This window comes from Aethalodelphis obliquidens, unplaced genomic scaffold, assembly GCF_003676395.1.
Source record: "Aethalodelphis obliquidens isolate GAN/ISIS:26980383/991018 unplaced genomic scaffold, ASM367639v1 scaffold30, whole genome shotgun sequence".
In the NCBI taxonomy this organism is placed as follows: Eukaryota; Metazoa; Chordata; class Mammalia; order Artiodactyla; family Delphinidae; genus Aethalodelphis; species Aethalodelphis obliquidens.
This window is the reverse complement of record NW_020837974.1, coordinates 2,027,444-2,049,769: the sequence shown is the minus strand read 5'-3', so window position 1 is coordinate 2,049,769 and position 22,326 is coordinate 2,027,444. Positions and strand designations below refer to the sequence as shown.

The 22,326-nt window shown below is 60.8% G+C and overlaps 1 protein-coding gene across 8 annotated transcripts in view; it reads left to right on the top strand.

Annotated features, from left to right (window-relative positions):
• CARD11 (caspase recruitment domain family member 11) overlaps positions 1 to 21,551 on the top strand; it is a 107,615-nt gene extending 86,064 nt beyond the window's left edge. For 2 of the 8 annotated variants that reach the window (XM_027125638.1, XM_027125641.1), the window contains 17 exons: positions 821 to 997; positions 1,908 to 1,959; positions 3,574 to 3,656; positions 4,646 to 4,746; positions 5,748 to 5,800; positions 8,056 to 8,188; positions 8,761 to 8,962; positions 9,386 to 9,512; positions 11,766 to 12,006; positions 12,636 to 12,732; positions 13,104 to 13,199; positions 14,722 to 14,857; positions 15,643 to 15,822; positions 16,124 to 16,248; positions 17,659 to 17,774; positions 19,662 to 19,862; positions 20,093 to 21,152. In XM_027125638.1, the coding sequence (XP_026981439.1) occupies positions 821 to 997; positions 1,908 to 1,959; positions 3,574 to 3,656; positions 4,646 to 4,746; positions 5,748 to 5,800; positions 8,056 to 8,188; positions 8,761 to 8,962; positions 9,386 to 9,512; positions 11,766 to 12,006; positions 12,636 to 12,732; positions 13,104 to 13,199; positions 14,722 to 14,857; positions 15,643 to 15,822; positions 16,124 to 16,248; positions 17,659 to 17,774; positions 19,662 to 19,862; positions 20,093 to 20,507 (2,535 nt within the window). In that variant the 3' untranslated portion in view covers positions 20,508 to 21,152. Of the gene's footprint in view, positions 1 to 820; positions 998 to 1,907; positions 1,960 to 3,573; positions 3,657 to 4,645; positions 4,747 to 5,747; positions 5,801 to 8,055; positions 8,189 to 8,760; positions 8,963 to 9,385; positions 9,513 to 11,765; positions 12,007 to 12,635; positions 12,733 to 13,103; positions 13,200 to 14,721; positions 14,858 to 15,642; positions 15,823 to 16,123; positions 16,249 to 17,658; positions 17,775 to 19,661 lie in introns of all 8 variants that reach the window. The other 6 variants (XR_003436936.1, XR_003436937.1, XM_027125640.1 and 3 more) reach the window with 6 other exon arrangements.
• Positions 21,552 to 22,326: the final 775 nt, after the last annotated feature.

Sequence of the window (22,326 nt, the reverse complement as noted above, 5' to 3'; positions counted from 1 at the left end):
GCATCTGCTGAATTTATGAACGAAAGCTGTGACGGCGCCTGGCTAGGTGAGGAAAGATGGGGCTGTATTCCAGCCCACAGGGACACCATGAGCAAAGGCCTGGAGGCGTGACACCCATGGCATGCCGTCGGCAGGCCGCGCTTGGCAGGTCTGTCATCCATGGAGCGGGAGGTGGGGACAGGCAGGAGGTGGGCTGGAGCGGGTAGCAGGAGGGAGCCGAGTGGGCCCGTCGTCTAAGGAGCTCGGTCGTGAGTTATTCTTGGACGTGAAGGATTTTGTGCGGGAAGTAAGGCCAAAAGCTTTGGGTTTGGAGGCAACGTAGCATGAGGGTGTTATGTGGCTTTGAGGGGACCAACCAGAAGTTACGTAATATCCTTGCACTTCAGCTTCAGATAATGGCTATAAATTACTTAGGACAGTACCTGGCACTGTCGTTATCATTATCCAGTCATTCAGCAACATTTCTTATATTTGTAGCTTAGGCCTAGGGCCTGAAATTGTGGATCTGATGGTGGTGTATCAGATAAGGGGCCAAGGCCATCTGAGAGGCAGTCCCTCTACTGTAAAGAGCACAGTGCGAGGGTCTGCGCCAGGGCCCCGGCGGGAGGGAGATGGGGGCGGGGGTCTTGTGAGGAGGAGAGTGGAGCTAGCGTGGTAGGTCTTGGCATCGGGGTGGACGCGGGGGTCAGGAAAGAGGAGGAGGCCGTCCGAGCTTCAAGCCTGGGGCCCGAGGGAGTGATAGCTCCATTAGAGCTTGTTCCTGTGCGTGGCGGCAGCTCCTCCGTGCCCCGTCACGGACACGGCCTCCCCTTGTCTCCAGAGTTTGCCCAGGAACCTGCCAGTGACCATCATCTCTCAGAACTTTGGGGACACCAGCCCCAGGACCAACGGTCAGGAGGCTGACGATTCTTCAACCTCAGAGGATTCGCCAGAGGACAGCCGCTACTTCCTGCCCTACCACCCGCCCAAGCGCAGGATGAACCTGAAGGGCATCCAGGTGCTCGCACGCAGCCTGGGAGGCGCCGGGGGTGGGGACCGGGGCGCTGGGGGCCCCCTGCACGCGGGGGAGGAGGCAGCAGGGCCTCACGTGGTCCTGGGGCGGGTCTCAGACCCCGGATGCGACTTGACCGCCGTCAGCCCTGTGAAGGGAAACCGTGCCAGCTTTGTGCTTCTCGCTTGTCTGTTCCGGCGAATTCTTTCATCTCCTACGAATGGAGTACAAGTTAAGAGAGAGGAGAGAGAACGATACAAGCACGATCTCCAAATTCACTTGTTTATTCAGAGAATAGGTATTGAGCGCCTGTCGCGTGTTTCCCGACGTCAGTGGCTCGTGATGGAGCTGGAGTTGCAGCACTCATCCTATCTGCTTTGCTCTGTCTCTAGCGCGCTCCATCAGCTGAGGAATGAATGAATGTGACTGAGTGAATGAGATGGTCTCACACGCGGGGCCTGGCGGGGCCTCTGCTCTCCCCGCCCTCGCACACAGGGAGCGGGAAGGCCTAGGGCAGCACCTCGGAGGCCGGCCTGGACCCGCCAGCACCTAATGCCGGGGTGGCCGGGGCAGCTGCCCCAAAGCCTCGTCTGTTCCTGAAGGCTCCCCCGTGCCGTGTAGCCAGTTCTGCTCAGCGGCACAGTACCACCCCACCTCCACTCTCGGCCCTTGTACCATCCGAGCCACGTGGCAGCGCCTCCCGTGGGGCGAGCGTGTCTGTACCAGCGGCTGCCTGCGCTGGGCCAGGGGGCCACGGCCGTGGGGTATCCTGTGCCCTCCGTGGTTCCTGCGGCCACGTGATGAGGGCGGCGTGGGCTCGCCTCAGTTTCTTTCTTGCCTTAGCGCCGGTGACGTGTGTCTCAGGCCTTGTTTGATTTGTGTCCTCTGTCTCCTTGCTTCCCCTCCCCTCTTTCAGCTGCAGAGAGCCAAATCCCCCATCAGCCTGAAGCGAACATCAGATTTTCAAGGTTAGTGAGACGCCCGGATCCCTCTCCTGTCTGTCACTCTGACTCTCGGTCCATCTGTTTCTCCCATCATAGGCGTCGATCCTGCAAGGTTAACCCGGGAGGGGTCTCGGGGGCCCTGGGGCCCCGGGGCGGCAGGGTGTCCAGATGGTGATTACTATTCGCTGTCATCGGAGAGGGCGGGAGCCCCGACCACGGAAACGTCACATCTGAGGTCCTCTCCCCGTGGGTCCGTCCGGAGCCCCGATACTTGGCCTCCCTCCCGGACTTCCGGGCAGGCAGTCCCCGGCGTGGGAGGCCACCAGTTCACCCCTCAACCCCGGGTTCTCCGAGACACACTGTCCCCAGAATTCCTCTCACTCCTCCTCAGCGCCACTCTGGAGCGACAGCTGGCTAGGCTGGGTTTGCCTGGGTGCACCGGGCACCCACTGTGTGCCAGGTGCTGGCAGGTCCACGTAGATGCTTCCAGAGCCCAGGTACTCGGGCAGGGCCATCGGTGAGGAGGTGGAATGTGGCTCTGGACACCTAAGAGAGCAGTTGGAAGAAGGCTGGAGAAGGATCTGTCAAGAAGGGCACGTGCAGACGGGGTCTAGAAAAGGGAGGATTGAGGCCACTGGGCACAGCCTCCGGAAGGGCCCCCCGGGATGGAGCAGGAAGCAGAGACATGGATGTGCAGCCTGGGAAGCGTGTGATACAGAAAGCTGTGCTGCCTCCTAGGGTCAGAGCAGGACGGCGCCAGGAACGAGCCCGCAGAGGTTGACAGCCAGGCCCGAGTTCACGGGCTTCATCCTGCCAAGGAGAGCAGGGCAGCCAGGGGTCCAGATCTGGGCTGCACCTGGTGGGGACACCGGGGGAAGGGGAGCCCTAAGGTGGGGGCCGAGCCACTTCCCTGGTGGCCAGACCAGGTGTTTTAGGGACCTTGTACAGAAGGGAGGTGTAAAGGGCCTGCGGCCAGCAGAAGTGGAGAGGGCGTTTGTGCCCAGGAGAGGGAAAGGGGTGCAGCGGAGACGGAGCCTTGCCGGCTGCCTGACGTGGGGTGCTGGGCCAGGGACCTCAAGGGCGCCACGGACCAGGGTGCACGTATGCGGCTGGCTGTGCACGTACACGCACGCACGTACACGCACGCACGTACACGCACGCACACACACCAGCGCGTGGGGCTGTGGATGGGGAAGCTGACCGCTCCCCTGCAGCAAGACGAGGGCCGAAAGGAGTGTGCAGAAGCCCCCAGGCAGCCTCGAAGGAGCACAGGGGCGCCAGGGTCTGCGCGGGATGCAGCACACCCAGCCCATTGGCCCCGGTCCCCAGTCAGCCTGTTTAGTGGGGACGTTCCGGCCCCAGTTCCCACTGTTACACACAGAGTGCCAGCCGGGATGCCCACCTTGGCCCTCAGGACGGAGGGCATCGTCCAGCCTTGACGAGGCCGCCCTGGGCCTGTGTGGGGGGAGGGACATGGTGGGGAAAAGACCCGGCTCTTCCTCAAGCAGAGGGGAGAGGAGGCCCCCCCCACAGGACGGCCGCAGGGGCGCAGTGCCCCAGGGGCTCCCACTGACCCTGCCCTCCCCGTTCTCCCCTGCCCCTTCCGTCTGCGCCTCCTGCCCGATTCACCGAGGACAGGGAGGGGACACGAAGAAGACGTGACGGACGCCAGCCCCAGCTCCTCCGGGTCGCTGCCCATCACCACCTCCTTCTCCAAGATGGTGAGCAGGGCCCTCACCGCCGCTCCCCGTTGCGGCTTGGAGCTCGGGCCGGGCCCCCCACCCCGGCCTCGCCCGCCCCGCGGGCCCAGCCCGCGTGCGTTCCTCACCCAGGGCTGCAGCCCAGGCCCTGCTCGATGTCTCCTGGCCTCACGATGTGTTTACACCTTCTTGCCACCTCCTTTCCCAATTTAACCCTCGGTGGGCGGAAGAGACGGGCCTCCGCAGGGCTGCGGCGAGTTGCACAGGCGGCTGACGCTGCCGCGTCTCAGCCTCTGGCGACTCCGGCAGCTGGAGGGGGGCAGCCGGCGGGGGCCAGAGCGGCAGAGCAAGGCCTGCCCGGCACCCGCGCGCCTCCCTCCAGCCCACCTGGGCGGAGCGGTGTCACTCCCCCTAGCCAGGCAGCAGGAGGCGTGGGATTAGAAATTCTAAGCCCGAGGGGAAGCCCTGGGAAGCTGGTCAGCTGCTCCAGCGTCAGGCCCTGGAGGAGAGAGACGCGATAAGGAATGGCCCCTGTCTGAGCCCAGCTCTGGGGGGGGGAAATCCCAGGCGCTCAGTGCAGGCAGCCCTTGCCAGGAGCCAGCGGGCCTTGTCTCAGAGGGCCACCCTCCAGCAGCCGAGCTGTCTGCGTGGGCATCCACCAGCCCCAAAGGTCTTCCTCTCGTCCAGAGCAGGTGCCCAAGGCTGGGCAGTTCTGGGGACAGAGAGCTCTGCCTGTGCTGGGCACAAACGAGGACCGTCTCTCGGGCTCCCAGCCGCCTCCCCGCTTCCTGTCCCCAGGGCGAGCAGACGTGCACCAGGGTTGGTGGCTTCGGCCGCCCCAGGCTGAGCACGAGCCTTCCTCGGCCAAGGTCGCCGCTGAGAACCAGCTTGCGGGCGCACACTGCCTGTGTAGCAGGCGGGGCCGCATCTGATTTAAGTTTAGTCTGTGTGTGTATGATATTTGTGCCCGCGGAGGTGCAGCTCCCCGTAACGTGTGTGTGTGTTTGAAGCAGCCCCATCGAAGCCGTTCCAGCATCATGTCAATCACAGCCGAGCCCCCAGGGAACGACTCCATCGTCAGACGCTGTAAGGAGGATGCGCCTCATCGGAGGTGGGTGACAGGGGGAGGGAGGGGGCGGGACATTTTCCTGGTGCTTGTTGTGCCGCTCGACACTTAACTAACGCGGCAGTCCTTAAGGGAAGCTTGAAATACAGGCAGGATGGTGCCCATTTTACAGATGAGCAAGCTGAGGCTCAGAGAAGGGACATGGCTTTCCCAGGGCCCCCCAGCTAGCTAGCAAATGACGAAACCGACATCGCTTTGCCCCCTGCTACCGAGAAATCAGGTTTCTCCATCCCATGGTTCCAGAGCTTGGCTTTTTCTGCCAAAGAGTGAGAGACCCTGTGAATGTTCCCCTCATTGCTACTGCCTCTCCCCTTTCCTCACCTCGTGGAGGCCATCAGTGTCCCCATTGTGGAGACCACAGTAGAGATATGCCTGGGCATCCAGATGTTTCCAGTCATCAGATATTTAGCACCGTACGTTCAGAGTCAGAGATTGGTGGTGGTTCCTAGAAGGGCCAGACCAAGGAGTGGCCGGCGGGGCTGGATCTCCACCTTGGGTCCTGCCAGCCACCTGGCTTGGGCCTCATTACTGCATCACAGGAACCACACAGGGACAGCTTACAGCTCTTGGAACACGAGCCTCACTCCCGTCCTGTCCTGTCTGTTTGGGCCCGTCACACAATGCAGCCCGTCCGAGTATAAACGCTGTTAAGCACTCTGCGTCCGGGGAGAGGAATGAGTGGGAAGCAGCAGGTGGGGCTGTCGGGGACTCTGCTCAGCAGCTCTTCCTGTCCGTCCTCACGCCAGCTAATGCGGCCTCTGCAGGCTCTGGGGCCGCCCTGCCCTCCCAGCAAAGCACCCAGCCTCGTGCAGCCCTCCCGTGGCCCACAGCCCTCCACCCACCTGCTGACCTTCCTCTCCCACCCATCCTGCCCTCTCAGAGCCACAGCCTCTCGGACAGCCAGAACGTTCCGGAAGCCTCGCTCTCCCTTGCCCACCTGCACACACAGTCAGGAGAGCTCTCCTGTCCCCCCTTATGTCTTGCAGCACAGTTGAAGACGACAATGACAGCGGTGGCTTCGATGCCTTAGATCTTGACGGTGGGTACCCAGCAGGTCTGAGAGACATTACAGGGGTGGCAGCCACGTCGGCCCCATCCTGACCTTCCAGCAGAGCCTGCCTGGGGCAAGCCTGGCACACAGTAGGTCCTCAGGAGACGTGTGCAGAGTGGATTCCGAGAGGGCTGTCTGTGCACAAGGAAGACAGGCCTTCGCCGGTTGAGCGGCTCAGGCCGGGAAGCGCCCGAGGGGCCTGTCCTTTGTTCCGCAGACAGTAGGAACCATCCCGATGCTGAGTGTAGAATCAGTCAGGTCTGGGTTTTTAAGAAAGCGTAGCTCTCGTGATGGTAGCCAAGCGCCGTGATCCAGTTCCAGTGACTCCCAGCGGCTGTTTTCAGAGATGCTGTTGTCGTCCTTGTTTTGCAGATGAAGAAACAGAGTCTTAGGGAGACTAAGGAGGAGTGTGGTGGAGGAGGGACTGGAAGCAGGGGGACCCCTTAGGAAGCCAGGTGTTAATTGAGCTGTTAACCAGACTCGGCGAGACGAGTGGCAGGCATGGGGCTGGGGCCCTGGGATGGAGATGGGGCGGCCATTAAGGTTGGTTTTCATTCCCTGAAACTGTAGGTGTGGGGCAGGCAGGCACTGGGGAGACTGGAGGGGCTGTGGTAGCCCTGAACCCGACCCACAGGCAGAGCTGGTATGATGGAGGGGATTTTCCCTCGGCCCAGCATGTTGCCACGCAGAGCCAGAAACGAGGGCTGCGTCTCCAGGGAGTAAGCGTGCACGCAGCACCCGCCAGCCACCACCCCTTACAGCCGCGAGGCCCAGCACACGTTGAGTTCCTGCACCTCCCAGGCCCTGTTACAGCTGCGTGGGACACAGAACCTGTGTCCCTGAGTTCTTGCTGTGGCAGAGACTGTGGTGGCATAGTTGAGGACCAGTGGGGAGACCCATGCAGGTTTGCAGACCTGAGCTGCTTTTTGTTTGTTTGGCGGTATGTGGGCCTCTCACTGTTGTGGCCTCTCCCGTTGCGGAGCACAGGCTCCGGACGCGCAGGCTCAGCGGCCATGGCTCACGGGCCCAGCCGCTCCGCGGCCTGTGGGATCTTCCCAGACCGGAGAACGAACCTGTGTCCCCTGTATCGGCAGGCGGACTCTCAACCGCTGCGCCACCAGGGAAGCCCCTATTTATTTATTTTATCACGTATTTATTTTGGCCGCGCTGGGCCTTAGTTGCGGCATGCGGGATCTTTTAGTTGCAGCACGCAGACTCTTAGTTGCAGCATGTGGGATGCAGTTCCCAGACCAGGGATCAAACCTGGGCCCCCTGCATTGGGAGAGTAGGGTCATACCCACTGGTCCACCAGGGAAGTCCCCAGACCTGAGCTTCTGACTGGATGGACAGGAGGGAGAAGAACAGGAAGGGTTCCAGCTTCTCGGGAGATGGCCCGGCGCCTTGGGATGGTGGCAGCGTCCTCGGGCCCCGAGGAGCTGGCAGCGTGGAGCCGGGCTCAGAATCCTCTGGGTGTGGCCCGCCAGCCCCCTCGGTTCCAGGGCTCCCGCCAGCCTGCCTCCACCCCTCACCGGCTCAGGCTGCCAGCAGATAAAATGAAAGATTAGTGGCTCTCCTTAATTGGTGACCACCAGCAGCTTTCAAGTGTTAAAGAGGGGTCGGCACCTAATCGAGGCTGGGTGATGGGAAGAGCTCCAGGAGTTTGGAAAGGGGAGAGCTGGGAAGAGAATTCTGGGCAGCCGTCCAGAGCGTTTTGCAATGTTGGGACAAATTCTCTCTGCAGAGAAGCCTTTGTTATCAGCCCAGAGCAGGGCTTGCAGATCTCCCATCCCAGCGGCCTGAGCTGTGCAGGGTGGGCGTGTTTCCCTGGGGGGCTTGGGGTTCCGCCGAGCTGGGAGGAGTGGGGGCTTCCTTACTCCGTCCACACGCTGGTCCTGCAGCCCCGCCCCAGACCCACAGAGGCCGGTAGATGGTGGCTAGACCTGAGGTCCCCAGATGAAACTTTGGACCCCGATTCCAAAGCAGAGCCAGTGCCTGCTAATGGCGGCGCCTTTCCAGGTTCCCCGTGGAGGCGGGGGAGTGGCTCTGAAGGAGAGGATGCCGGGACTGGGCCCTATACCCCCAGGGCCTCCGGGACCCGCTGACTGACGCTGCTCCCTCATCCGGGGAGGGCGGAGGAGTTGCCAGGAGGCAGAAAGGGAGGAGCCGCCTCGGCCACGTCAGGAAGGCCGCGGGCCGCCCTCCCTCCTGCTCAGGGGCCTGAAGCGTCCGTTACGCCTTTGCAGATGACAGCCACGAGCGGTTCCCCTTCGGACCCCCCTCCACCCATTCCTCCTCTTCCTCGCACCAGTCTGAGGGCCTGGACGCCTACGACCTGGAGCAGGTCAACCTCATGTTTAGGAAGTTCTCTCTAGAAAGGTACCGAGGTCACGGGAGACGGGGGGCTGGGCTGAGGGGCAGGGATGAGGTGAAGGCTGCTCTCCCCTCGATCCCCTGCAAAGGGGATCGTCCACAGCACCCGTATTCTAGAATCAGAGTCTGGGAATCATAGTGTCCCAAAGTCAGAAATCACTACCCCTGACCCCCAGCCAGGCCCATGTAGGAAGGGGCCTGCCCGGGGCCACACAGCCTGGCAGAGGCAAGGAACAGGACTCTCATGTCAGACCGGCCCCAGGCCCCACCCGTGACTCCCCGAAGCCCGGTGGGCTGTGCCCAGGCAGCCTTCCCGGGGTGCGAGGAGGGGCCGACAGCCCTTGCACCCGATGCAAGCAGCCGGGGCGTGTGTGACCTCCGTCTCCCGGTGGCCGTGTCTCCCGGGGCCCCTGCTTCTGGCGTGTGCTGTGACAGCAGGAGCCGGTCGCCAGCTCTCTCCTAAGGTGGCCGCTGCCGTGACTCCCCGGGGACGCTGCAGCCCAGGCCCCGCTCTCTGGGCGTCCCGGCCGGGAGTCCTAGCTACAGCTGCCTAACCCCCGTCTTATCTCCCGACGCAGACCCTTCCGGCCGTCTGTCACGTCCCTGGGGCACGTGCGGGGCCCCGGGCCCGCGGTGCAGCACACCACGCTGAGCGGCGATAGCCTCATCTCCCAGCTCACGCTGCTTGGGGGCAACGCGCGCGGGAGCTTCGTCCACGCGGTCAAGCCAGGCTCCCTGGCCGAGAAGGCCGGCCTCCGCGAGGGCCACCAGCTGCTGCTGGTGAGGGGCTGGGGGCTGGGGGAGGCAGCAGTTCTGGTTCCTCTGCACATCTGCTGCTGACAGCGCAGGGACCCCCACCCCCAAGCCTGCATTACGCTGCGGATTCCCGGCCAGGAGGAGGGGTTGCCAGGGGGCGGGCCTGTCAGCTCCTCTCTGGAAGCCCCTCCCCGGGCCCGCCTCTCCACGACTCTTCGCTCGTGTTCCTAGAGCCTGTGCACGCGCACACGCGCGCACACGTGCTCCGGGCGGCGGGCGGGAGGCACGTGAACCCCATTTAAGCGCGATGCTTTCTTCCCTCAGCAGCGCTGAGCTGGTCTTTGTTGAGGAGAGGTGCTTTTGTTCCCCGGCGGGGCAGTATCACCCCCGCAGCTCCGCTCGCCTCGCCGTGGAGCCCGAGCAGGACAATGTGTCTTTGATATCTAGCTAGAAGGCTGCGTCAAAGGCGAGAAGCAGAGCGTCCCCTTGGAGACGTGCACGAAGGAGGAGGTGCACTGGACCGTCCAGAGGTGCAGTGGGCCCGTCACACTGCACTACAAGGTCAACCAGGAAGGTGAAGACCCCAGGCGGGGCGGGCGGTCCCTCCCCTTGCTCATCTGCTCGTCAGGAGGACTGAGGGGGCAGGTGTGGGGCGGGAAGGGCAGACGCGCTGACACACGTGGGCACACCTGCCCTGGCGCGCCTCGGGCCTCTGCCCCACTCACGGCGGAGGCAGCACGTCCAGCCGCGAGCAGACTGCCCGGCCAGCTCCCCGCTCTCTCTGCAAGGCTGAGGTTTGCTTTTTCTCTCTCGGGCTTCCCGGCCCTGACGTAGGCGGTGAGTCTGGGGTGACCGCCCCTGCACCCGCGGGCCCACTGAGCCACACCGTGGCCAGGCCATCTGCTGCAGGACAGCCGGGCCTCACCCCCTTCTCATCTGGCCCTCCAGCAGCTTTTTCAGGGTGTCTCCTCTTTCCCGACCCAGACTCCTAGGCAGCGTCTTCCTTCTCCCCAACTCTGAGTTCTCGTTCTCACCTCTGGGTTTTTTTTGCATGATTATCTCTGCAGCTGGGTCTTATTTTTAACCACCAGGGGCTCATGAATGTTTCAGCAGAGCATAAATAGCTGCTCTCTCTAGCGGTTCCCCACTGCCGCCTGCTCGTCCGTGCTCCTTCCCGGCAGTGCCCGGTCAGTGCGGAAGTAATGATGCTTGTCCCCAGACACAGGGCCCAGTCTTCTCCTCCTGCAGGAGGGCTCCTCCCCTGTGCCAGGCCGGCATCCCAGCCCAGCAGGAAGTCTCGGGCGCTGCCCTGCCCACCAGCCCCGGTGCCGTAGAACCCGGTACGAGCAGAGCCCCCTGGCTTTGTGTAGCAGCAGCCCTGTGTCTGGAATTCAGTGGAAGAAGGGTTCCCTCTGGCAGGATCCTGTCTGTAGGGCCTTTCCTCTCGGGTGGTGGAGCCCTCAGATGGTGATTAGTGTTAATCCCGCCCAGGTGGGTGGGAAGGGCCCAGCCGGGAATCCCGTCTCTCCGTGTTCAGATGGGCCTGCTGGCTCAAGTCTCCCTGGTGTGTGGGGTGTCGCCTGTGAGACATAGCATTTGAGGAGCTATTTCTGGGCCTGGCCATGAGGACTGTTTTAGCTTCCACTGTGTTATGGCTGTCTGCGTGTGGGGCTGATTTCAGGATTTATATTACGGATTTATGTCTTGGACGTTTGCTGAAAGTTACTGCGTTTATTGTATTCATAGTTTTATGCCCTGCTTCCTTCGAAAAGGAGTCATAAAATTTCACACTAAAGGGCAATGGTGTTAACTAAGGTTAAAACGTGTGCCGTGGTCCTACCACCTTGGAAAACCGTTTGGCGGTATCTCCTAAAACTGAACGTATACACAGTGACTTAGTAATTCCACTTCTGTGAACACATCCAAGAGAAATGAGTACGTACGTCCACAAAGGTGTAAGAGTGTTCGTAGCAGAGGTGTCCATAGTAGCTGGAAACAGGACAGATGTGCACACCAGAGAAAGGATAAGTCAGCACCACGTGGAAGGAATACTCCACAGCAATGAAAAAGAACCGGACTTTCCGGTGGTTGGGACTCCTCCTTCCAGTGTGGCAGGGTGTGGGTTCGATCCCTGGTTGGGGAGCTGGGATCCCACATGCCTCGTGGCCAAGGAGCGGGAACATGAAACAGAGGCAATATACAATGGGGACTTTGAAAACGGTGCACACCAAAAAAAAAACACACGATGCTACGTTGCAGCATCGCGGTTGAAGCGCACAGGCGTGACGTGCAGTGAATGTCAGACACATTCTGGCAGAAGAGCACGTACCGTCTGCTTCCATGCATATGAAGCGAGGCAGCGCTCACCTGGGCTGCTGGCAGTCAGCACAGAGGTTACCCCTGCAGGGTTCTGACATGGGCATGAGGGAAGGTTCTGAGTGGTGGTTACCCAGGTCTAGACATTCGTGAACATCCATCGTGTGGAATGCTTAAGGGTGATGGGGTTTACTGCATGTAAGTTACCTATCAATCAAAGACAAAAATGATAAAACACAAGCACCGTGTATCGGTAGGGAGGGACATGGAGATCGCAGCAGAGGTCCTAGATTTGCTGCCACTTGGCACAAAATTTCGCTCTGAGCTTCTTGGCAGCCAAGACAAAGAGAGAAAGTCATCAGTAACTCAGCTGCTCACTCCTCGGGGAGTACAGACGTTTCCCTAACCACGCCCCCATGATGGGAGGACCGCATCACAGGGGTGTCATCCGCGGGGAGCCCAGGAGTGGGAGGCCCTTCACCGATGGGTTTTGCGTCTTCTCCTCCCACAGGGTACCGGAAGCTGCTGAAGGACATGGAGGAGGGCCTGATCACGTCGGGGGACTCCTTCTACATCCGGCTCAACCTGAACATCTCCAGCCAGCTGGACGCCTGCTCCATGTCCCTGAAGTGCGATGACGTCGTGCACGTCCGTGACACCATGTACCAGGACAAGCACGAGTGGCTGTGTGCACGGGTCGACCCCTTCACGGACCACGACCTGGACACGGGCACCATCCCCAGCTACAGCCGGTGAGGCCGCGGGGGCCGTGCAGCTCGGCAGAGGGGCTCACGGCGGGGAGCCTTTGCCTGCCGACCAGTGACCGCCCCCCATTCCCTCCTCCTCTTTGGAGCCCCCCAGGAATGTTGCTCTCTTAAATCCCGTTGCTTCACTAAATCCCAGAGCACCGTCTTTCCATCATTACTGGACAGCTTAGAGCCTGAGTTTATGCTTCCTGTGTTCAACGGTCATCTTTTCCGTAGCCCATCTCCCCAACGTCGTTCTGTAATTATATAGCAGTAGCCGCTGAGGGCCCCTGGTTAGACGCCCCGGGCATCTATAAAGCATCCACAGACTCTGACTCTGCTGCCCAGGCCAGCCCTGCAAGGCCAGCCTCAGTAGACCCAATTTACAGATGAGGAAACCGAGGCTCAGAGAAGTTAAGCGACTTTGCCCCAGTACCAAGATGAGTCAGTGCCAGAGGCAGGATTCAAGCCCAGATGCTCAGTGCCCAGTCCCTCCCTGGTGTACCCCTGGGGCTCAGAGCGCACACCCTGCGTAGAGCCCCCTGCCCGGGCCGGGCCCCCCGCCAGCTTCCCCAGGCTCGGCCCTGGGGTCTCTCCAACCCCTGAGGCTCCGCCCTCCCCTCTCACCTCCCCAGAGCCCAGCAGCTCCTCCTGGTCAAGCTGCAGCGCCTGATGCACCGGGGCAGCCGGGAGGAGGTGGACACGGCGCACCACACCCTGAGGGCCCTCCGGGTAGGTCACCCAGCACCCCGCCGGCTTCACACCACCTCCCGAGCCCCTTTTGGAGGGGATCCCAAGTGGGAGCCATCCATATCCGTGGGATGGTGGATTGCAGGGAACCGGGCTCCTTAGGGCCGCCCCCTCCAGAAGGAGCCCCACCTCTGCACCCTCCCCAGCTGCGGTGCACGCTCCCCTCGGCCGGCTCCGGTCGTTGTTGGAACAAGTCCCGAGGCCCCTCTCACCCCCTGAGCTTGCTCCCCTGTCAGGAGTGCTCTGATCCACGACGGGATCCCCGTGAGCACAGGGCGGGGCTGGGAGCCGTCCCCCGTGCCCAGCGGCATCAGTATGCCGGCGGGTCTGACCGGTTGATAAACTGATTTCAGAACACCCTGCAGCCCGAAGAACCACTTCCCGCTGCGGACCCCCGGGTCAGCCCCCGCCTCTCACGAGCAAGTTTCCTTTTCGGCCAGCTCCTTCAGGTAAAGCTCTCGGAGCGCCTGCTGACCTGCAGCCACGTTTTGCCGCAGGCCTGCCCTCTCCCCACAGAGAAGAGGAGGCTGTATCAGAACAGCAGTGCTCTGTGTTTGTCCCCCACTTGCAGCTTTTCACGGCACCTTACATCTTCTGTCCCATTTTATCCTCACAGTGACAGGTCGGTAGACAGTCTGCACCTGTTGGAAGCAAACCTCACTTTCATAAAAGATTTGAGCAAACTTAGGGCTAAAAGAGACTTAAACATCTTAGTTGCTCAAATATTAATGGAAAAGTGAGGAGAGGAAAACAAACATTCCAGATATCCAGGTCCTCAGATTGCGCATTAAATTTACCTCTGAGCATCCTAGCAGCCAGGGAAGAAAGGGAAACCCAGCAGAGTCTTTATATCTTACCTGGTGCCAAAACGTTTTAGCTCTTTGGAAGCAGGAAAAATGTTTCCCTTGTACTTGATTCTAAGAGGTTTTTTTTCTTTTTCTCTTTGGCACGGATCGTTATACGAGGAACACTGAACAGCCTCGTGGGTGATGTGTTCAGAAGTGATTTCACATAAACGCAGAAGTGTTCCATGCGGCCTTTTTCTCTATCACCAGTTCACAAAAGCTGAGAGTACTATTAAGATGTCGCCCCGCAAGGATGTTCCCGTGTTGGCTCTGTGCTAATTAGGCCCCAGCAGAGCTAGTGTGTCACTCCACTGCTCCATCCTAACGTTGGAACATGGGAAACCCAGAGAAATGGTTCACAGTGTGGCCCTGAAACCCAGGTAGAGGCAAACAGGCAGCAGAAAGACACTTACGGAGGCGGAAGGGAACCCTGGTGAAGTCCGAGGCACCCCTGACAGCAGGACCACGTGAGACCACACTTTTTTGTGCCCACACGTCACGCATGCGTCCAAAACCCTGAGTTTTTGGGTGACTTACTCGAAGGCCGGTTAACAACAGAGCAGGGCTGACATCCCAGCTCCCTGGACTTTCCTCCCTGCAGAGGGAGGGCGTGGAGAGTCTCAAAGTAGCCCAGGGAGTATGGTGTCCACCGCTGGGCAACCCCTTCCGCCCTCCAGGTCTCAACTCTGAATGGTAGAAGGGCGCAGGCACTCCCCCGGAAGACTCGGGGTTGCCGAGGCCGGGGGTGAAGTCACCTGCACCCCCCGCCGGGTGGGCCGTTTTGGGGGCGGCCAGGGGTCTTCCACAGCCAGAGCGCTCCAGGCCTCACAGTGCCCGTGGATCCCCTAGATGTGGGTGGGATTGCAGGGGGGCTCCGTTGAGGGCCTGCTTGGGACCAGCCCTCTGGCAGCTTACGCCCAGCCGGGGAAGAGAGTGTGAGCATTTGTTCGCTTCCTTGTCTGCTGACGGCGCCCAGACAGCTAAGGAACTTGCGCCACCTGCTAGGTGTCGCCTGTGTTGAGGGGGGGCGTGACTGACCCAGGCGCCCGGGGCGGAGCCCGGATCTGAACGGAGGTCTCCCGAGCCCGGGTTACGCCTTCCTCCACCCCCTCCCCTCTGTCCGCAGTTCGTCAGCAGGTCGGAGAACAAGTACAAAAGGATGAACAGCCACGAGCGCGTGCGCATCGTCGCGGGGAGCCCGCGGGGGAGCCTGGCCCGGTCCTCGCTGGACGCCACGAAGCTCCTGACGGAGAAGCAGGAAGGTGTGGTGCCGACCACCCAGCCCCTCCCCCCTGCCCCACGCACGCGCGGCGGCCTCGGGTCTGGGCGGGCCGCGGGGGCCCCGAGAGTGGGGCTGGGACGTCTGCGCCCCCCGAAGCAAGGGTAGCGCCTGGGGAGGAGCTGCCCGGCCCTGGCCGGGAGGACCGACGGCCGCCGGGCGCATCCTGCCAAGTTCCCCCGACCGACGCCCGCCGTACTTGGTTTGAGCCCAGACGCCCGTGTTATTTGGAGCTGTTTGCTGGGAAGCGTTTACCGATTGATTCTCTCCCCGCTGGGCACCTACCGCCACTTATCGTGAAGCCAGCAAGGGGCCTCCCGGTGCGCGGTCCCCTGTGGAAGGCCCTGCCGGCGGCGAGCAAGCCCTCCCAGGGCCACGCTGGCCCCGGCGCTGATGGTGACGAGGGCCAGGGGCGCCTCTCCACTCCAGCCTCAGCCCGGGCCCTCCCTGGACAGCTTAGCACCTGGAGTGTGTTAGCGCTTCTTGCCGGCGCCTCCTGGCCTGTGAGCAGGGCTGTCTCCCTGGCCCGGCACTGTTGGCCCAGCTGCCAGAACAGAGCCCGGCCCACGGGTCACTCCGTAAACTCGCCTGGACGACGGAAGGGCGTCCGGGCCGCCGGCTGGCGTCCATTTGTGCTGTGGGCCTTGAGAACTAGCTCCCGGTGTCCCATCCCCACTCCCAAATGGTTTTCAAGGCTCCATGGAGCCGAGAGGGCACCTGGGCTGCCCCTGCCCCAGGCGGTACCAGCCCTTCCCTGTCCCCTCCCAGAGCTGGACCCCGAGAGCGAGCTGGGCAAGAACCTCAGCCTGATCCCCTACAGCCTGGTGCGCGCCTTCTACTGCGAGCGCCGCCGGCCCGTCCTCTTCACGCCCACCATGCTGGCCAAGGCGCTGGTGCAGAAGCTGCTCAACTCGGGGGGCGCGATGGAGTTCACCATGTGCAAGCCGGGTGAGCCCCCCGCTGCAGGCCGCCCTCCTTTCCCCTCCCCCGCCGCCTGCATCAGGGCCTCAGGGGCCGACGGAAGGGTGCGGATGGCTGGCTGCCGTGGGGACTGTAAAGTGGGACCCTGACCTTGCCCGCAGTTGAGAAGCCACGGGGTCTAGTGGAGGAGACGAGATTCACTTCCACGTGGCCAGAAAGGGATCAGACACGCAGCGCTGTCGAGCCCAGGAAGCAGGGCGGGGCCTGGACGGGACAGTCGGCCCGAGACCGCCTGTGCCGTCCTCAGGACTGGCCCCTCTCCCCGCAGATGTTGTCACGAGAGACGAGTTCCTCAGAAAGCAGAAGACAGAGACCATCATCTACTCCCGAGAGAAGAACCCCAACTCCTTTGAATGTGTCGTTCCCGCCCACATCGAGGCTGTGGCGGCCAAGGTGAGGCCAGCTGGAGGCGGACGGGGCTTGTGAGCCACCAGCGCCATGGGGAGGGCGATGCTCTCGCCTCGCCGCGGGTGAACCTCCTTCCTCTCTCCCTCGACCACGTGCTCACGTCTCCAAGCCCTGTCCTGCGGGGTTGGAGGAACCTCCTCTGTTTCTGATGGCTTCCTGGTGGTGGTCCTCTGGTCCGCGTCGTTCAGGGATGTGTGTGCGCCTGGCGGTGATGACAGGGACCAGAGATAGCGAGCAGGAGGGCGACAGGCACCGTGTTCGCCAGGTGGGGGAAGTGGACCATCAGAAGGCTTCTTGGCGGTGACGCAGAAAAGGCATCTGCGCGCAGTTTGGAGTCTGCTGGAGCCAGGCTTTGAGACCCTGGCCGGCCCTGAGCGTGGAGTTCTTCCTCGCTCCAGGGCTGGATGAAGGTGGGGCTCTCGGCCCACGAGGATGGTCACGGCCCCGGAGTCTGGGACGGTGACCTGGGGGACGGCAAGAGCAGGAGTCCAGCCAGAGATTCCGAACCTGCCGCCCAGCCGATGGTCACTCCCGCCCCCTCCCGCATCGTCACACGGATCGAAGCACGGGCAGAGCTGTCGGCCCGCCGTGAAGCGTTTGTTGGGTGTTAAAGCTTAGGGAGTCGTGACAGCTGGAGCCGATGGACAGTGAGTGGGCAGGGCTGGAGCTGAGAACATTCCGGCTGCGAAGGGCTTCCCATCCAGGAATCCGTGCTGTTAGAAATCCAGCAGTGGCTCTGCTGGCGAGACAGAGGAGCAGTGACCGGCGGCGCAGGGGCCTGGGCTGGCCATCTCTGCCACTGGACCTGGGTGCTGGTTCCACCGGCACGTTCACTTTGTGAAAACCCACTGAGCTGCAGGCTTAGGAGCACGTGCGCTTTTCTATATTCAAGTTCAGTGCAGAGGTTTAAGTGGCAAAACAGGGATCATTCTTCTTCAGAAACGACGCGTTCTCAGGCCCCGGGGAGTCGTGCTTGAGAGCCCTTACGTCCTCCCCGGACCATCCGGCCGCCTCACCTTCCCTGTGTTTTCCACCCACCCCGTCCTAGTACCCAGAGCGCCTCGCAGGCAGAATAGAGGAGCAGGTGTTCACCACACTGACTTGGGTTTTTATTAAGACTCACGCACACTGCCTGATTCACCCCGGGCTGGGTGCCGGGGCTCTGCCAGCACCCATCCCTGTGCAGGGAGAGCCAGGTGTCCGGACGGGGGGCCTTGTTTCTCAGAGGTTGGGTTCTGCCTGGCTCGTTCTCTGGTTCAGCGGGGGGCACGCGGGGCTGTCTCGCCCCCGGCTCTGTCCCGTGGAGCCCACCCTGCCCGGTGGACCCGCCCCAGGCACCCACACAGGCCGAGGAGGCAATGGGCCCCCGCCGACCGCCGGCCACTGTGTCTGCAGAACAAGCACTGTCTGCTGGAGGCCGGGATCAGCTGCGCCAGGGACCTGATCAAGTCCCGCATCTACCCCATCGTGCTCTTCATCCGGGTGTCGGAGAAGAACATCAAGAAGTTCAGGTAGGGCTCCGGGACCCCCCCGCAGGGGCCCTAAAGCACCCCTGCGCTCCCCGACCTCACCAAGCCTCTGCGGCTCCCGCCAAGAACAGCTGGCTGTGTTGGGCCCACCCCCTCCCCCGAGCATCCCTTTAGTGAACCCTTATCGAAGGTCAGTCCCCGGTCCAGGGGGACATGGCCCTGACCTCTCCAGCAATGGAAACAGTAACACACGTGCACACACGCGCATGCGCGCGCAAAACGCGTCCAGGAGGATGGGTGCCGGGAGGGATGGGGGCGCCCTGGGACCCAGGTGGTCCGGGAAGCCAGCATTGGAGCAGGACCCACCACGGCGAGGCCAGGCCGGGCAGGCGCAGAGGGCACAGCTGGCGCCCAGACCCCCAGGCGGGGATGGCCCAGAGGAGGCCAGTATGCTGGGCAGAGCGGTGAGAGGTGACTGGGGCCGAAGGGGGTCCAGACCACACCGGGCCGTGTTGGCCACGGAAGGATGTGACGTCTCCTGAGTGAGACGGGAGCTACTGACGATCTTGAGGAGTGACTTAATCTAATAAGGGATGTAAAGGCCCCGCTGGCTGCTGCGTCGAGATGCAGGCGTCGTGACAGCCCACACGAGGCGTAGTGATGCTGGGACCACATCCTGTCTGGCGGGCGATGAGGAAAGGTCCGATTCTGGGTCCGTGTTCAAGGTCGGGCCTGTGTGATTGTTGAAGGGTTAGCAGTAAGGTTTGCTAGGAAGAGGAAAGCAGGGTGATGCTGAGGTGGGGGCGGGGCGTGGCCCGCCTGTCACGTGACACCATCTCTGCTCCCCACCCTTCCTTGCAACACAACTGCAGCTGACACTGAGAGAGGTCAGGCCACTCCATTCTCTCCACAAATATTTACCGAGCGTGCCTATTGAGGGCCAGGCCCAGGACCCCATGAGTGAGCAAAGGAGCGCAGAGTCCCCACCTCACCACCTCCCACACGTTAGGACGGCTGCTGTCCAAAACGCAGAAACTCACACCTGTTGGCCCAGATGGGGAGAAATTGGAGCCCTTGCGCACTGCTGGTTGGGAACATAAAAGGGTGCAGCTGCTGCGAAAACTGTAAGGAGTTTCCTCAAAAATTAAAGTAGAACTACCACGTGATCCGGAAGTCACACTTCTCAGTCTCTACCCAAAAGAATTCAAAGCAGGGTCTTCAAGAGGTATTTGCGCAGCCATGTTCACAGCGGCATCATTCCCGGTAGCCGAAAGGCAGAAGCAACCCAAGTGTCCACTGACAGATAAATGGATAAACAAAACGTGGTCCATCCCTACAAGAGAACATGATTCTGCCTTAAAAAGGAAGGAGACTGACACATGGTGAAACATGGCTGGACCTTGAGGACATGATGCTCAGTGAAACAAGCCAGACACAGAAGGACAGACACTGTGCACTTCCACTTCTACGAGGTCCCTGGGGGGGGGGGTGTCAGATGCACAGAGACAGACAGTAGAGGGGTGGGTGCCAGGGGTTGAGAGGCAGGGGGAAGTGATCGTTTAATGGGTCGAGTTTCAGTTTTGCAAGACGAGAAAGTTAAGGAGATGGACGCACTTCGCTGCGAATGACTTACCACTGCTGAGATGTACACTTACAAGTGGTCAGGATGGGAAATTTTATTTTACGTGTACTTTACCACAATTAAAAAGACTTCAAAGTCCCCACCTTTTAGGATTCCCTAAGAAACAGAATAAAAGGGCACAGTGCGTAAGGTGCTAAGTGGTAGAGGTTATGGAGAAACAAAGCGGGGAAGGCAGCGTCGGTAGGGTGCCCGGGTGAGGCGGGGGCAGCACGGGGTGGTCCCACAGCACGGGTCCGCCCAGCCAAGCCACGCCCCTGTGCGTCTCCCTCGCCCTTCCTCGCCCGCAGGAAGATGCTGTCCCGGCCGGAGACGGAGGAGGAGTTCCTGCGCCTGTGCCGGCTGAAGGAGAAGGAGCTGGAGGCCCTGCCGTGCCTCTACGCCAGCGTGGAGGCGGACATGTGGGGCAGCGTGGAGGAGCTGCTCCGCGTCATCAAAGACAAGATCGGGGACGAGCAGCGCAAGACCGTCTGGGTGGACGAGGACCAGCTGTGAGGCGGGGGCACCGCTGAGTCCCAACGGGACTCGGGAGGGGGGTCCGAATCCAGCGGGGCCACGCCGAGGGGCGAGGGGCGTCCTGCTGCCTAGACGGCCTGGGGGCTCAGTCCTCCCGTTGAGGGAGAAGGGAGACCTTCCAGGGAGCCCCCCGGGGGCAGATGCTGGTCGGGAGGGAGCAGGGAGCGGTCCCCTCCACCGAGGGCTGACCTGCTGAGTCGGCCAGCCCTGCAGGCGTGAGTCGGGAGACAGGACCCCACGAAGGACACAGAGCCAGGTCGGAGGCCAGCGGCCCCTGGAAGCCGGAACAGCAGTTGAATGTCACGTGTGGAATAGGTGTGCTGCCCGTAGGGAGGGGACCTGAAAGCCAGGCATCCCCCAGCCCTCGGGACACAGGATATGCGCATTCCCAGGCAGAGGGGGAGGGGTGCCCTGCTGTTGTTTCTCGTGCATTAAAATTTCTCCAATTCCTTGTTTTCAACCAATTGTTTAATAGTTTGCAGAGGCTCTCAGCTCTTGCACCGCTCCTCACCTACAAACCCCTCCCAGCGAGCTCAGTTCAGGCCCCGTGTCATACGCAGGGTGAAGGTAGGGTGACCGTGCGTCCCAGTTTTTCCAGGACAGGCCTGACTTACAGCTGATTTACAGCACCCGCTCTAAGATGCTTCCTGATTGGGACGATAAATTGTATCGTCACCCTGGGAAGGGCCCCCCCACCTTTCACAGGCTGCCGGGAAGGTCTCACTGCCTACACCCCTGCATCCCCTGGCTGCAGCCACAGGCTAGGCCCTCCTGACCCAGCTCCCCCGCACGTGTGCTCCGGCTCTCTGTGCAGGTAGCATCCTACGTGATGCAGCCTCGCTCCATCTTTCAGTTCAGGAAGCAGCACGTGGTCCAAGGCCCTCCGGTGGGCTTACTGCCCACAGCCCAGGAGCCACACTCCCTCCACAGCAGACAGCAAAGGCTTTATGGGCTCCAGAACCATTCTTCTTCTTGACCCTCTCAATGCAAACTTCCTGAGTACAGACCCAACAGGCACAGCCAAACCGGGCCAGCTCCAGCCTGGCACCATGGCGAGTATTCCTTCAGCAGCCGGTAGGTGGCAGGCTGGGGTTCAGACCTAGGTCTGTGTGTTCATGGGAGTTGTGGGAGCAACTGCTCGTTGGTAATCCACGTCTACACTGCCTTTCTCACCAACCGAATCCTGGTTTTCTCCTGGGAAACCACGTGCACAGCTAAAAGACCATAGTCCCCAGCCTCCCTGGCAGCAAGAGTGATCAAAGAAATGGAAGGCAAGGTCCAGGGTAGAGACAAAGCAAACAGCCCTTCCTCCCGTTTCCTGCCTAAAATACAGACGTGATGGCTGGATCTGCTGCAGTCATTTTGGATCTTGAGGTGCCCTTGAAGAGGGAAACCCTGCACGGAGGATGGTGGAACAGAAAGCCAGAGTCACTGATGACACTTTGCAGCCCGGGACTGGCGCTGGGGTTTCTTTTACATGAGACTGAAATAAATTTTTATCTTGTATTAAATGGTTGTTATTTTGGTTCTCAGTTACTTGCAGCCTCGAGCAATTCTTAACAGACATAGTTTTGAATTGCTTTATGGTTTCAGATACCATGGACATGAGTTGATGACCCTCTGGTAGGTTTTCTTGAAGATATGAATTATTAATAAAAGAACTCTTAACAAATACCTCATCCTAAAACAATAGTGTGTGTCCTGTAGCAGTTCCTAGCATTTCAATTCTTAGAAATTGCATCAGCACCACAGAGCCCTGGGAGGTATGAGTTGGGGGTGGGGGGTCCTAGGAGGGGGCCGGGTTCTCTCCTCCTGTGATGATCCATCCCTACAGCACAGGGTCTGAGTTTGCCTGGGAGTATGATGCCTTAAAGAAGTAAAAAATTCCTCCAGGGCTTCCCTGTGGTTAAGAATCCGCCTGCCAATGCAGGGGACACGGGTTCGAGCCATGGTCCGGCGAGATCCCACATGCCGCAGAGCATCTAAGCCTGGGCTCCACAACTACTGAGCCCATGTGCCACAGCTACTGAAGCCCGTGTGCCTAGAGCCCATGCTCTGCAACAAGAGAAGGCACTGCAGTGAGAAGCCCATGCAGCGCAACGTGGAGTAGCAATGAAGACCCAACGCAGCCAAAAATAATAAAATAAATAAATTTATAAAAAAAAAATTCCTCCAAGAGCCAGTAAGCGATGATGCTTTCTCCGGAACGGCCCCCAGAAACAAGCTGGATGTGCTGGGTCTGGAGAAGCCATGATTCCAGAGGCCCAGCTGTGATTGTTTAGGGCCAGATAAACGGCCACACGAGGAGATGCAGGAGCTGGAAGGTCTGCTTCCATCTTGTTAGAGCTCTAAGTCAAACAGTAAATTTTCCCCAGGCCCGGGCAATCGTGTTTCCACTTAGAAACCATGCTTTCTTGTAAGTACTTAGAGCCAAGGGGA